The 12,298-nt window shown below is 46.6% G+C and overlaps 1 protein-coding gene across 1 annotated transcript; it reads left to right on the top strand.

Annotated features, from left to right (window-relative positions):
• Window positions 1–5,554: 5,554 nt before the first annotated feature.
• LOC125550592 (dihydrolipoyllysine-residue succinyltransferase component of 2-oxoglutarate dehydrogenase complex 1, mitochondrial-like) lies at window positions 5,555–10,758 on the top strand. The gene is made up of 13 exons (XM_048713615.1): window positions 5,555–5,694; window positions 7,797–7,857; window positions 7,944–7,971; window positions 8,141–8,208; window positions 8,294–8,368; window positions 8,438–8,493; window positions 8,604–8,648; window positions 8,764–9,015; window positions 9,099–9,193; window positions 9,647–9,737; window positions 9,817–9,927; window positions 10,034–10,228; window positions 10,320–10,758. The coding sequence occupies exons 1-13, from the start codon at window positions 5,647–5,649 to the stop codon at window positions 10,509–10,511; spliced, it is 1,317 nt and encodes a 438-aa protein (XP_048569572.1). The 5' UTR covers window positions 5,555–5,646; the 3' UTR covers window positions 10,512–10,758.
• Window positions 10,759–12,298: the final 1,540 nt, after the last annotated feature.

Below are 12,298 nucleotides of genomic sequence, written 5' to 3'. Positions count from 1 at the left end.
CATCAGGGGCTACTGTCTATGCGGTAATATTTTCCCTATATTTTAAATACTTACCTCGAAGCCTGTTAGAAGGCTAGCACAGGCTTCAGTCAGTCCGCTCTTAGCGGACTGAACCTTCTCGATCACCGCACTCATAATAGTGCGGTTCTCTTCGTCGATGGAAGCGCCGCGAAGCGCTCCCAGCAGGTCGTCCGGTGCCTCTGGATGGGCAGAGGTCACTAGCACGGGCATCTTACCCCTTTTGGAAGGGGGCCGCCTGCCCGAGTCCGGAACCACTGGAGGTTCCGGCGCGATGTTCGGCTGAGATCCGAACTTGGAGCCCCCGGGAACCTTGCTCCCTTTGCTCCTGGAGTCCGGAAGGTCGCCTTGAGGCGCCTCTGGGACTGTCGCCCCCTGGCTTGGTGCCCCTTAAGACAATACCTCGGCGTTGTCCGTAGGGCAAGGGGAGGAGGCGGTCGGAAGTGGATCGCTATCCATATCCGACGAATCCAAGGAGCCGTCCGACGAGGATACGTCGATACGGGCTTGGGGCGGTCTTCATAATCATATTCGGCGTTAGGAGAAGCAGTGCGACAAAGGTATGCTATGAGTTACTCTGGTATCCGAATACTTACGACTTCGCCAGGGGCTTGGCCCTGAGCAGCCACTCGTCTTTGCCTTCGGTGGCGGTGGTGGAGCAGTCCAGAAGAAGAGTCCTTCCCTTCTTGGACCCTTCGGCCTCCCTAGTCGAGGCGGCCTTCCTTTTCTTGTCTCCCCCGGCTGGAGGGTGAGCATCTTCATCTTCCTCCTCGTCTTCATGGGAGGAGTGCGTCATGGAGTTATCGGACGATGAGTCTGATACCACCTGGTGCCGGGAACTCTTTCGGGTTCCCTTGGCCTTCTTCTTAGTCTTCTCTGGCACCTTATAAGGAGCCGGAGTCAGCATCTCCGTCAGGAGAGCGCCCGCGGTGCCTTCGGGCAGGGGGGTCGGACAGTCGATCTGCTCCGATGCCCCACCCAGTCCTGTTAAAGGCATGAGAGCTCAGACCCCGCGCATGGTTAAGCTATGGGAAATAAATATCCTACCAAATTTATAGAACTTACCGGATTCGCAGGGCGCCTCGCGCTTAGCCCGCGGTCTTCGGTGAGAGAGGGAGGGACCTCGGCGCCCTTGAACAGCACCCTCCAGACGTCTTTGTGCGTCGTGTCGAAGAGCTCGCTCAGAGTCTGGTGTCGGGCCGGGTCGAACTCTCATAAGTTGAAATCTCGTTGTTGACACGGGAGGATCCGGCGGAAGAGCATGACTTGGACTATGTTGACAAGCTTAAGTTTCTTGCTTGTCATGTTCCGGATACATTTCTGGAGTCCGTCCAGCTCTACCGATGAACCCCAGGACAGGCCCTTCTCCTTCGAGGAAGTGAGCCGCGTGGGGATTCCGGATCAAAACTCGGGGGCCGCCACCCAGTTGGTGTAGCGCGGCTCGGTGATGTAGAACCACCCCGATTGCCACCCCTTTACGGTCTCCACGAAGGAGCCCTCGAGCCATGCAATGTTGGGCATTTTTCCCACCATGGCTCCGCCGCATTCCGCTTGTTGGCCGCCTACAACCTTCGGCTTGATATTGAAGGTCTTCAGCCATAGGCCGAAGTGGGGCCGGATGCGGAGGAAAGCCTCGCACACGACGATGAACGCCGAGATGTTGAGGATGAAGTTCGGGGCCAGATCGTGAAAGTCCAGCCCATAATAGAACATGAGGCCGCGGACAAATGGATGGAGGGGAAACCCCAGTCCGCGGACGAAGTGGGGGAGGAAGACCACCCTCTCGTGAGGTTCTGGGGTAGGGATGACCTGCCCCGCGGCTGGCAGCCGGTGCGTGATGTCCGCGGCTAAGTATCTGGCTCCGTGCAACTTTTTAATGTGCCCCTCCGTGACGGAGGAGGCCATCCACTTTCCTCCCGCTCCGGACATATTTTGAAAAGAGTGGAGGAGGAGGATGCGGACTTGGGCGCTGGAGCTCGAGTGCGTGAGAATGGATGAGCAAGGAGGAAGAAGGCGTGGGTGGAAAAAGGTGAGATCTTATCCCTTTATAAGGGCGGGCTAAACTATACGCCCCCACTAGCCTGGTAAAACTCGCTTATCCCCCAAGCGTCGTAATTGATGGCGCGGTTGGGTTACCCACGTCCGTATTGATGAGAATCCCGTAATAAGGGGAACACAATCCCTGCTTCGGCAAGACGTGTCAAGAAACCACCTCGCGTTATGTGCGGGGCTGGTTAAAGAAAAATGGTTCAAATAATTACCGGGCCGTGCCGTGATGTCACGCTGCCAAAACATGTCAGCAGATTAGATTTGTGGTAATATTATTCTCTCTACGATGGTGTGGTGGAACTTATTTTGCAGGGTCGGACACTATCCTTGTATTCAAACTCTTATGTGGTGTATTCAGAGGAGGAACCTGCCTTGCAATGCCAAAGACAATACTGCGCGCCGGACTCATCGTCATTGAAGCCTGGTTCAGGGGCTACTGAGGGAGTCCTGGATTAGGGGGTCTCCGAAAAGCCGGACTGTTGGACTATGAAGATACGAGATTGAAGACTTCGTCCCGTGTCCGGATGGGACTCTACTTGGCGTGGAAGGCAAGCTAGGCAATACGGATATGTATATCTCCTCCTTTGTAATCGACCTTGTGTAACCCTAGCCCCCTTCGGTGTCTATATAAACCGGAGGGTTTTAGTCCATAGGACAACATACAATCATACCATAGGCTAGCTTCTAGGGTTTAGCCTCTCCGATCTCGTGGTAGATCAACTCTTGTACTACACATATTATCAAGAATAATCAAGCAGGATGTAGGGTTTTACCTCCATCAAGAGGGCCCGAACCTGGGTAAAACATCGTGTCCCCTGCCTTCTGTTACCATCCGCCTTAGACGCGCAGTCCGGTTGCTGTTATGGTGCGATGATCATGTGAGGCCTTAGCATGATGACTTCCTGACTGTCTACCACAACAAGTTTTGCTCGTTAATGACGCGGGAGGGGCGATGGCGGTAGCGCGCCTTCAGCTTGCTCCAATGCTTTGTAGTCGTCGTTAGGTAGTCTACGGACATGAATATAATTTTTGTTAACTTTGGTGTTCTTTTTACCGCCATGACAGATGATGAATATATCGAAAATTGGTCCCGCAAAATATAGGTAATGTTATCAGGTGAACGTTCGCTGGGAGAGGATGGCAATACAAACGTTTTTCACGTTAATTATATTGTGCAGAATATGACAATTTCTTCAATCGAGCATGACAATTTTTATAGCTCATTTTGCCAGGAATTGCCATGTGTTCTTGAAGAAATCGTCATCCTCCCACAGTGTAATTTGAGACAATAGCCAGAATGCCACTATGAGAAATCGAACTTGCCAAAATACCACTATAAAAAACCAATTTGCCAATATACCACTGCACACTCAGTTTTTCTTGTCAAAATAACACTTTCGTTAGTTGTCAAACTTTTTCTGTTAATCAAACCGGAGGCAACTTGTCAGTTTTTTGGCTATTCCAAAATTACCCCCGTGGCTCAACCCTATCCTCTCCTCCCCCTCTCCTCCCGCACGCACACACCAGGAGCATGGCGGCGCGAGGAACCAGCCGTCACCGGCGCCGCCCCGCAGCTCCTCCCTCCCTCTGACCCTCTCCGCCACCCATCCCCCAGGTCCCTCCGTGCGCCGCCCTCCTCCTCCTCCCTGGGTTCGTGGCTGGGCAGCCTAACGCCCTCACTCCCGCTCGTCGGCGCCTGGCTGGCCGCCCGACGCATCGGCTCCGGCGCCAGCCAGCCCAACGGCGCAGCTCCGGTCAGAGGTATCCGCCCCAGCTCGTCCCGGATCAGTTTGCCGGCCTCCTCTGCTCCATTGCAACCTTACCCAGCTCGTCCATCTGCTCGAGTTCGTCCCAGATCAGTCCTACGGTGGCGCTCCATTGCTTGGCACCGACCGGACCAGCTCGCGGCCTCCCCTGCAACCTCGCCTTCGAGTGGCTCCTCTGCCTCCAACCCTCCAGTACATCTCCAGCGGCAAAAGGTACAAAATTTCCCCCTGTTTTCATAGTTCCTTTTCATTGTAAGTGCAGCAAATTTAGAATTTGTTGTGTTTGTGTGTTTCAGAGTCGATTCGATGGCCGATTTCAAAGTAGAAATAGATGTTCAGTCCTACTTGACGATTGTAGACGGCAAAAGAGTTTACAGAAGGGGCAAAACATGGGATTTCATGGTCGGTCGGGACTTGTCTGTGGCGCGGATAAAGGAGGTTGTGGAGGAGAAGTTCAAGTGGTCTCCTGATCAGAGAAAGACTATTTGGTATGGAACAGGATATAACACCATCCCATTGATCTCTGAATCAGAGATAGCTGAATTGTTTGATAGGTGTTCTAACACGAAAATAGTGAGGTTTGGTGTGACCATTGAGAACAAACAGCAACACAAGGAACAAGCTCATATCATGGCCGAGGATATGGATGATCAATCTATTCATGCTCCATTCTTTGCTTGGCCGAAGCAAGCCTATGAAGGCGAGTATGAGGATGATGAGCCTGTAGGATGCGGTGAGGAGAACACCTATTGCATGAGAATGCGGAGTCAAAGGAGAATGCAAAGTCAAAGGAGAAAAATGTCGAGCCAAAGGCTGCAAGAGTACCATTGGGAACACTAGATGTTGACAACTCTTATGATCCACATCATGTGCGAGGGGATGATGAGACATTACTTGCAAACAATGTGGCTCCTACTGAAATGCTGTCAAAATGCTGCTGAAATGTTGTCAAAATGTTGCTGGAATTTTTCAAAATGATGCTGAAAAGTTGCTATCTTGTTGTTGGATGATGCAAAGTAAGATTATGTTGAGTTGGTGATGTTTTCATGTCAAATTGGCTCCTGAAATGTTGCACTATAGTTGCTCTTTTTGTTGTTGAAATGTATGCTTTGGGCTATGAAGAGGTAAGGGTATAGAAGTCTTTTTTGAATGGTGTTACTCTCCGTTAGTCACTAGTGGTATTTTGGCTAGAGAAAATTGGAAATAGTGGTATATTGGCAAGTTGGTTTTTCATAGTGGTATTTTGGCAAGTTCGGTTTCTCATAGTGGCATTCTGGCTATTGTCTCATGTAATTTGCCATAAAAGTGTTCGCAAACGTCATGCCTCTCGGTGAACATTCGCAAGCTATTGCGGTCCGATCATCAGAAAAAACGTTATTCCATCTTCAGAGAACCGGCAGAGGGCATATTGGTCTTAGTAGTATGGTATTGGATGCTGCCTGATCATCATCAGAAACAAAGTAATCCAAAACTTTATTTTGCCCCTTGGAGCATTCCACCAAATCCACCTACGTGAAAGGGCCAAATCTCATGTGAACAAGAGAAAAGGGGGTCAAATCTTTGTTTCTCCAGGAAGAGGGCGTTGCGTTAGGCAGAGGCGTGCATCCACTCCTGGACGCGGCGACAAATTGCCCCGACTTAGTTTTAGGTTAACAAGAATATCTTTTTGCTTCCTGTACCAAGACCATTTACAAATACAAAAGCGAAGGGGCGAAACAGAATAGAATAGAATCCCATCCTCTCCATCCTAGGAGAGCCCGCATTCCCTCCCCTCCCCACCTCGTTGCCCTCGCAGATCCCCCCCCCCCCGCGAATGGCGTCCCGTCTCGCGTCCCGCCTCCTCCTCCGCCGCCCCGCCGCCGTAACCCCTCCCTCCCTCCCTCCCTCGCTCCCTCCGCTCCTGTTTCTCGCCTATGTATCCATGTTCTGGGTGATCTGATGCGATGATTCGGCCGGATTGGGGATCATCCGCCGGGTGGTTTCCGCGGAACGGGCTTGGTTCCATGGAGGCGATTTACTGTTTTTTTTTCCTGCGAAAGTGATTTGCTGCATCTTCCACGTCACCTGCGCATAATTTGTTTCCAATTGAGAGGATTTATTTTCGTCGGATCGTTTTGCGGATGCGGTACGCGTGTCTGATTTTGACGTCGTGTAGGGTCGTGGAGATTTTACCCTTTTTTGCGTCAGATAGTCTTGATTTTGATCCGTAGAGGATTGTTGAACCGTGACGAAGGGATACCCCTGCGACGATCGGAGATCGTACTACCAGATTGTTGCCTTTTGCTCCCACGCTTAGTTTTGGCCTTATTTGGCAGAGTTGAGGTTGATAATTTCTAGATATCGACCCAAACATGCATGTTGCAAAGTGAATGCGAGTTGTTGGTATGGTTAAGAAATTAAGGAAATCGGAATTCGTCATGTCTGAAACTTAGTAATGTAGCCTTGGAGTTCATTGACCTGTTTGAGTAGACTAGATGTCAAATTTTCACGCGGAAACTAACTTCTCCAATGTAGATTTGTACCCATTTCAGTGATCTGTTAACCAGTTTAGTTTAATTTTGCCATGGTTTACTTATGATCCTTGAACTTGCATCAGGTCGTCCATCTATCCATTTACTTTTAGAATGTATGCTTAGGTCCCTTAAAAACGTTAAGTAGGTCAACTAAACTGGTTTTGGAGGATGTGTCTAGGAGAGCTTGCAAGATATCACCAGGTTGAGCAGACTAGAGCTCAGAGTTTCACATGTAAGCTCAGTACCCAAATGTAGATGTTTTTTTGTATGAATATTCGGTGATCTGTTAACTACTCCTAGTTAAGTTTTATTTTGACATCGTTTGATGGTTGAACCACTAGGATTTGGTTGCCGCGGAGGAGATTTGCTGTCCCTTCTACGTCGTCTGTGCAGAATTTATTAATAATTCAAAGCCTTTATTTCCGTCAGATTGTTTTACGGGTGGTAGGTGTGGTGGATTTTGACATCATATGGGTTGTAGAGATTTAGTCCTTTTTGTGTCAGATAATCTTTGATTTTTTTTGGACAAAGATAATCTTGATTTGATCTGTGGAGAATTATTAAGCCACATTGAAGGAATAACCTGTGACGATCAGAGTACATGCCAAGTTATTGCTTGCTTCCATAATTGATTTTGACCTTATTCGGCAGAGTTCAGGCTATAATAATTTCTAGGTATCGAACGAAACCTGTATGCTGCAAAGTGAATGCGAGTTGTTTATATGATTTACACATTTGGGGAGAACTGTGGGGATGTGTGTACAAGAGCTTGCATGCTATGGCTCAACTAGATGAGCCAATTCATCATGTCTGAAACTTAATCTTGTAGCCCGGGAATTCTATGACCTTGTTAAGCAGACAGAGTTTCGCATGTAAGCTGAATGCATAAATGCAGATGTGTCCTGTTGTACGCATGTTCGTTAATCTGTTTACTATTTTAGTTGGATTTTGCCATCAGTTGATGTTTGAATCAACTGTAAGATGTAGTAAGCATGAAGTGGACTTATGGTCCTTGAACTTGCAATGGGTCCATCTACATCCATTTACTTTCAAAATGCACGTGCAGTTCCCTTAAACACGTTAAGTGGGTCACTAGGGTAATCCAACTGTGCCAGACGGTCATGTTTCTGTAGTTTTGTTCATTGGTTACTCTATTTTTAGACGATCGAGTTCTTCACATTCTAGTGATAACATAATAGTACATCACACAACCTCTGTTTTTCTTTTCTGTTGGGAAATTTTTTTTTTGCCACTACATTCTGTTGCTGACATGCACGACCAGACCACATTGTCTGTGGCACAGCCAGTAGAAAATGGCACTGCTTAGTGCCAAAAACTTATTTCTTTCTCATTCATTTGTTTCTACAGAGTTATATAGTTTCCCTTTGTTCATTTACTTTTGCATGCTTAAATTTGGTAGGTTCTTCTAATGGTTCTAGTGCGCTTGCAGGTATTAAGTTTGCTCCAGAGTTCTAGACATGCTAGACATTTCAGCACTCAGTTACTTGAAGGTTAGTAGCTCTACAGATGTTACTTTTGAAGTTGGTTACTGTTAGTTTGCTTGGCAACTAATGCTTTTCTGCAATCTTCATTGCAGGTGCTCCGAGACTTCCAAAGCCAACATGGTAGGGAGTAACCTTTGCGCTTCATTTTGTCATTTTGTGATTGTAGTATATAATTTATTTACTGACAAAACTTTATTGTATTTAGTTGGTGGTTGCTACTACTTATTACACTGTTATAAAACCCACTTTTTTCATTGAATAAAGTATGACCTTTAATGATTTATTGTAGTGAACGCTATTTCCTTCGAAATGCTTCTCCTTACCAAATTTGGAGTAGATCATTTGCTTCAGAGAATGGTAAGGTATATCAGCCCTGTAGAGGATATTGATAGTTGTGAATTGTTGCCTGACAAATTCTTTATCATCTCGTCTTTGTTTTAAGGTGACTTGGTTGAAGCTGTTGTGCCCTTCATGGGTGAATCTGTAACTGATGGAACCCTTGCCAATTTCTTAAAGAGTATGCACCTGCCTCTCTCTGTTATTCAAGTTGTCAACGTTTATGCTCCTGACATGTTATTTGCTGCAGAACCTGGTGATAGAGTTGAAGCTGATGAGGCGATAGCTCAGATTGAAACTGATAAGGTGATGCTTTGGCTCATTCATTCCCATTTTAATACCTGTTTTTTAGTTTGTTCTGCTGTTCTTGATGATAGAACGATCCTTAAAATGGAAGTGCTCCATTCTATTTTCAGGTTACAATAGATGTTTCCAGTCCAGAAGCTGGGGTAATTGAAAAGGTGACTGCCATCCATGCATTTTGTGATTCCAAATTTGCTTTGCACGCCCCACAAGTTACCTCAATTGTGTATTTAGCAGTATGGCTACTCTCCTGATCACATCAGTGCTTTGCAGTTCATTGCCAGTGAAGGTGACACTGTTACTCCAGGTACCAAAATTGCCGTGATATCTAAGTCTGCTGCTCCAAGTGAGGCCCATGTTGCACCATCTGAAGAGACCTCCCAGAAGGAGACCCCTCCTCCACCTCCTCCAGAGAAACCTAAGGTTGAGGCAAAATCACCAAAAGTAGAATCTGTCAAACCACAGGCGTCAAAACTAGCCTCCCCCTCAGAACCTCAGCTCCCTCCAAAGGAAAGAGAGAGACGGGTAAGGTCATTCATGTCATTTGGTTATATATGGTTGATCAGACATGCTATGGATACATTATTTTTGGATTGTGATAAGTGCAGGTGTCAATGCCAAGGCTCAGGAAGCGTATAGCAAATCGTTTGAAGGATTCTCAGAACACTTTTGCACTACTGACTACATTCAACGAAGTTGACATGTAAGTGCATCAGTCGTTTGTTTTCTAATATCTGTACCTTTGTAGTGTCAGTGTGGTTGGTGTACCCATGAATGCATCACTGGCTTTTGGCACCTGCGTGAGCCTAAGTTACACCAAACTTGCCCAAATTTCTCCACTATCATTATTCTAAAAACAATGTCCCTCTCAATTATGTCCTAGGGTTGACATGATGAGTCTGTAAAGTGTAAATGAAGCACCATTAAACTGTATCAAGTATAAATAATGTGCAAGTATGCTTCAAACATGTTATGCTCCAAAATAATTAGTCGGATGAGTATGAAAAAAGTTCCATAATAGTTGTCCTATTGAGTTTACATCTTTGTGCTTATCTTCTAATGCTTTCTTGATATGTCTTTATTTTACTATACGCTGCTGATATGTCCCTGAATAAGTTGTTTCATTTTTATTACAACTGCTTCTTCATTGCATTAGGACCAATTTGATGAAACTGCGGACTGACTACAAAGATGAGTTTGTTAAGAAGCATGGTGTCAAATTGGGCCTGATGTCCTGCTTTGTTAAGGTAGTAGCAATCTGATGAGCAGCTTAAATGATTGTTTGGTAATTTCCTGGGTCATCCTAAATCCACTTGTTTTTTGAAGGCTGCTGTTTCTGCGCTTCAAAATCAGCCAATTGTCAATGCTGTTATTGATGGTGATGACATCATCTACAGAGACTACATTGACGTTAGTGTTGCTGTTGGCACTTCCAAGGTACTGACACCTTTTCTTCTCTAGGTTGAATTACGGAACGGCCAGCATTTTCTTTTTACCATGCATCCTGCTGTCATAATGTGATATGAATGTCGTTCTGCTTTAGGGTCTTGTGGTGCCTGTTATCCGTGATACAGAAGGAATGAACTTTGCTGACATTGAGAAGGGGATAAACAGCCTTGCAAAGAAGGCAACTGAGGGGGCATTGTCAATTGATGAGATGGCAGGGGGAACCTTCACAATCTCAAACGGTGGTGTCTATGGAAGTCTTATCAGCACACCTATCATCAACCCTCCACAGGTTCTCGTTTTGTTTGCTGCCTTCTACGTTTCTTTGTTAAAATTCTACAATTCACCTCCTAACTCAACCCTTAATTCCTTGCCTAACGCAGTCAGCAATTCTTGGAATGCATTCTATTGTCCAACGCCCTGTGGTTGTGGATGGCTCCATCCTTGCGAGGCCAATGATGTACCTTGCACTGACATATGACCATAGGCTGATAGATGGCAGAGAAGCTGTTCTGTTTCTGCGCCGCATCAAGGACGTGGTTGAAGATCCACGGAGGTTGCTCCTTGACATATAGTTCTGTTTGTTACTTCTGGGGTAAAGATTGCTTCACATCGATTTCGGAATAATTGTACACAAAATTTTGACTCATGCCGTAGTCGCTTCTCCAACAATTGAGAATTCGGTTGCTGGCCTCTGAATTGTAGTAGAAACATCAACGAATTCATTTCCTTTTTCTGAGGTTATACTTGTTGGGACGTACTAGTTCCCTAAACATATTATGATCTACAATAGCAATGGACACCCTCAACTTTGTCGTGCCATTTAACGTGCTAATTATCTCATGTGACGTCTGGTTGATTGGTATCAGGCAGGCAGGGCCGGTCCTGGAGTTTCGGAGGCCCCGGGGCGAACTCAAATGAAAGGGCCTTGTGGCGACATTGGAGGAAAAAATTGATTCCATACATTGATAGATAGATTTTTTTTTTTGCAAAGCTACAAGAAAAGGAGTGAAGGCACCTGAAGGCGGAAGGTTGCAGTAAATCAGTGACAATATGTGTTCTTCACGCTTCAGCTATCCATCAATCATCAAGGAAACAAGAAGTCCAAGTCTTCAGGACCAAGTCGGCAGGAACAGATGATCAAACTCTGCTCAAACTCTGCTCTAAAAAGAAGATTATAGATGAATCACTATTCACTAGATTAAGATTGAGGGCTACGAGAAATTCTTCTAGAGATTCTTGCTATTCCTTGCAAGTGCACCCTATGTGCTAGCATCCGCCGGTGGCCGCTGTCGCAGACTCCCAGTCGCCCGTTGCCCCGATCGGCCGATCTGTGGAGGTGAACAAGCGAGAAAAGGAATCGGCGTCGGCGTGCAGTCTAAGGAGGAACAGAGTCGCTCGCCCGTGCCTGTGAGTGTGGAGCTTTGCTACACGCATGGACAGATGACAACGGGCTTTTACGGGGAAGCTTATCTGGGACATTTTGATTGGAAGAAAGAATGATGAGGGGCCCACACCCCCTGAAAATCAGGGGGGAGAAGATTAGTTAACGAGGAGACCCTGTAATAGGCCCGTAATAGTCCGTTGATTTAGAATTTTCGGTGAGTGTGCCCCTTCAGTTTCAGGCCTCTTGGCTGTTGGGCTTCTGCCATCTGTACGAGATGGGCCTCTCTGTCTATAGGCCTTTTTTTATTTGCACCAATTTGTCAGGGCCCATATCTATATATACACTGCAGGTTACGGCCCTAGGTCGGGGCCTCTAGTTTGGCTGGGCCCCGGGCCGTCGCCCCTGCTGCCCTGGCCCAGGGCCGGCCCTGCAGGCAGGTGTTTGATCGTGACAGTTCCAGTGTATTTTCCACCTTTACAATTTCTAAATTTCCAGCGTGGTGCAATTGCTGTGTCTGAATGCCCAGTAGACTTCCATCGAATTATTTGAGCTTTTGAAGTTTCTCAGGTCATTCTTTTCGCATTCTAGTGACACAAAGTTCCCCTTGAAGTTTTCTAGCTCTCTTCCAAGTGGAGGAGTTGTTTGTAAGTGAAACACAATCTATGTATAATTCAGTAGGCGTTTCTTGAAATGCATTCGAACGTTTAACGCCCCGTGGTTGTGGATGGCAACATTCTTGCAACACCCTTTGATGTACCGTGGTTATGCATTACTTGCTCTGACTACAACCGAATCTAACTGTTCTTTGTCGCTGATTTTTCTGCTTCTCTTAAAAAATCCGAATTGTGGGGCTCTTAGCTGTAGAAGAGAGCTCAATGGAACTCATTCTCTTTTTTACTTTTATAAGGTGTAGCTCCGTAAGCTTATTCTCGCTTTACAATAGCAAGCTGCCACCCTCCCCACTTTGCTGCGCCA

Source organism: Triticum urartu, chromosome 4 (assembly GCF_003073215.2).
Source record: "Triticum urartu cultivar G1812 chromosome 4, Tu2.1, whole genome shotgun sequence".
Lineage (NCBI taxonomy): Eukaryota > Viridiplantae > Streptophyta > Magnoliopsida > Poales > Poaceae > Triticum > Triticum urartu.
The sequence above is the reverse complement of the archived record's forward strand: the minus strand, read 5'-3'. Positions and strand labels throughout refer to the sequence as shown.

Coding starts and splice junctions, on each gene's coding strand:
- LOC125550592 (XM_048713615.1), top strand. CDS start 5,647: ATGGCGTCCCGTCTCGCGTCCCGCCTCCTCCTCCGCCGCCCCGCCGCC. Junction 8,209..8,293: donor ATCATTTGCTTCAGAGAATG/GTAAGGTATATC, acceptor CTTTGTTTTAAG/GTGACTTGGTTGAAGCTGTT. Junction 9,016..9,098: donor CAAAGGAAAGAGAGAGACGG/GTAAGGTCATTC, acceptor TGATAAGTGCAG/GTGTCAATGCCAAGGCTCAG.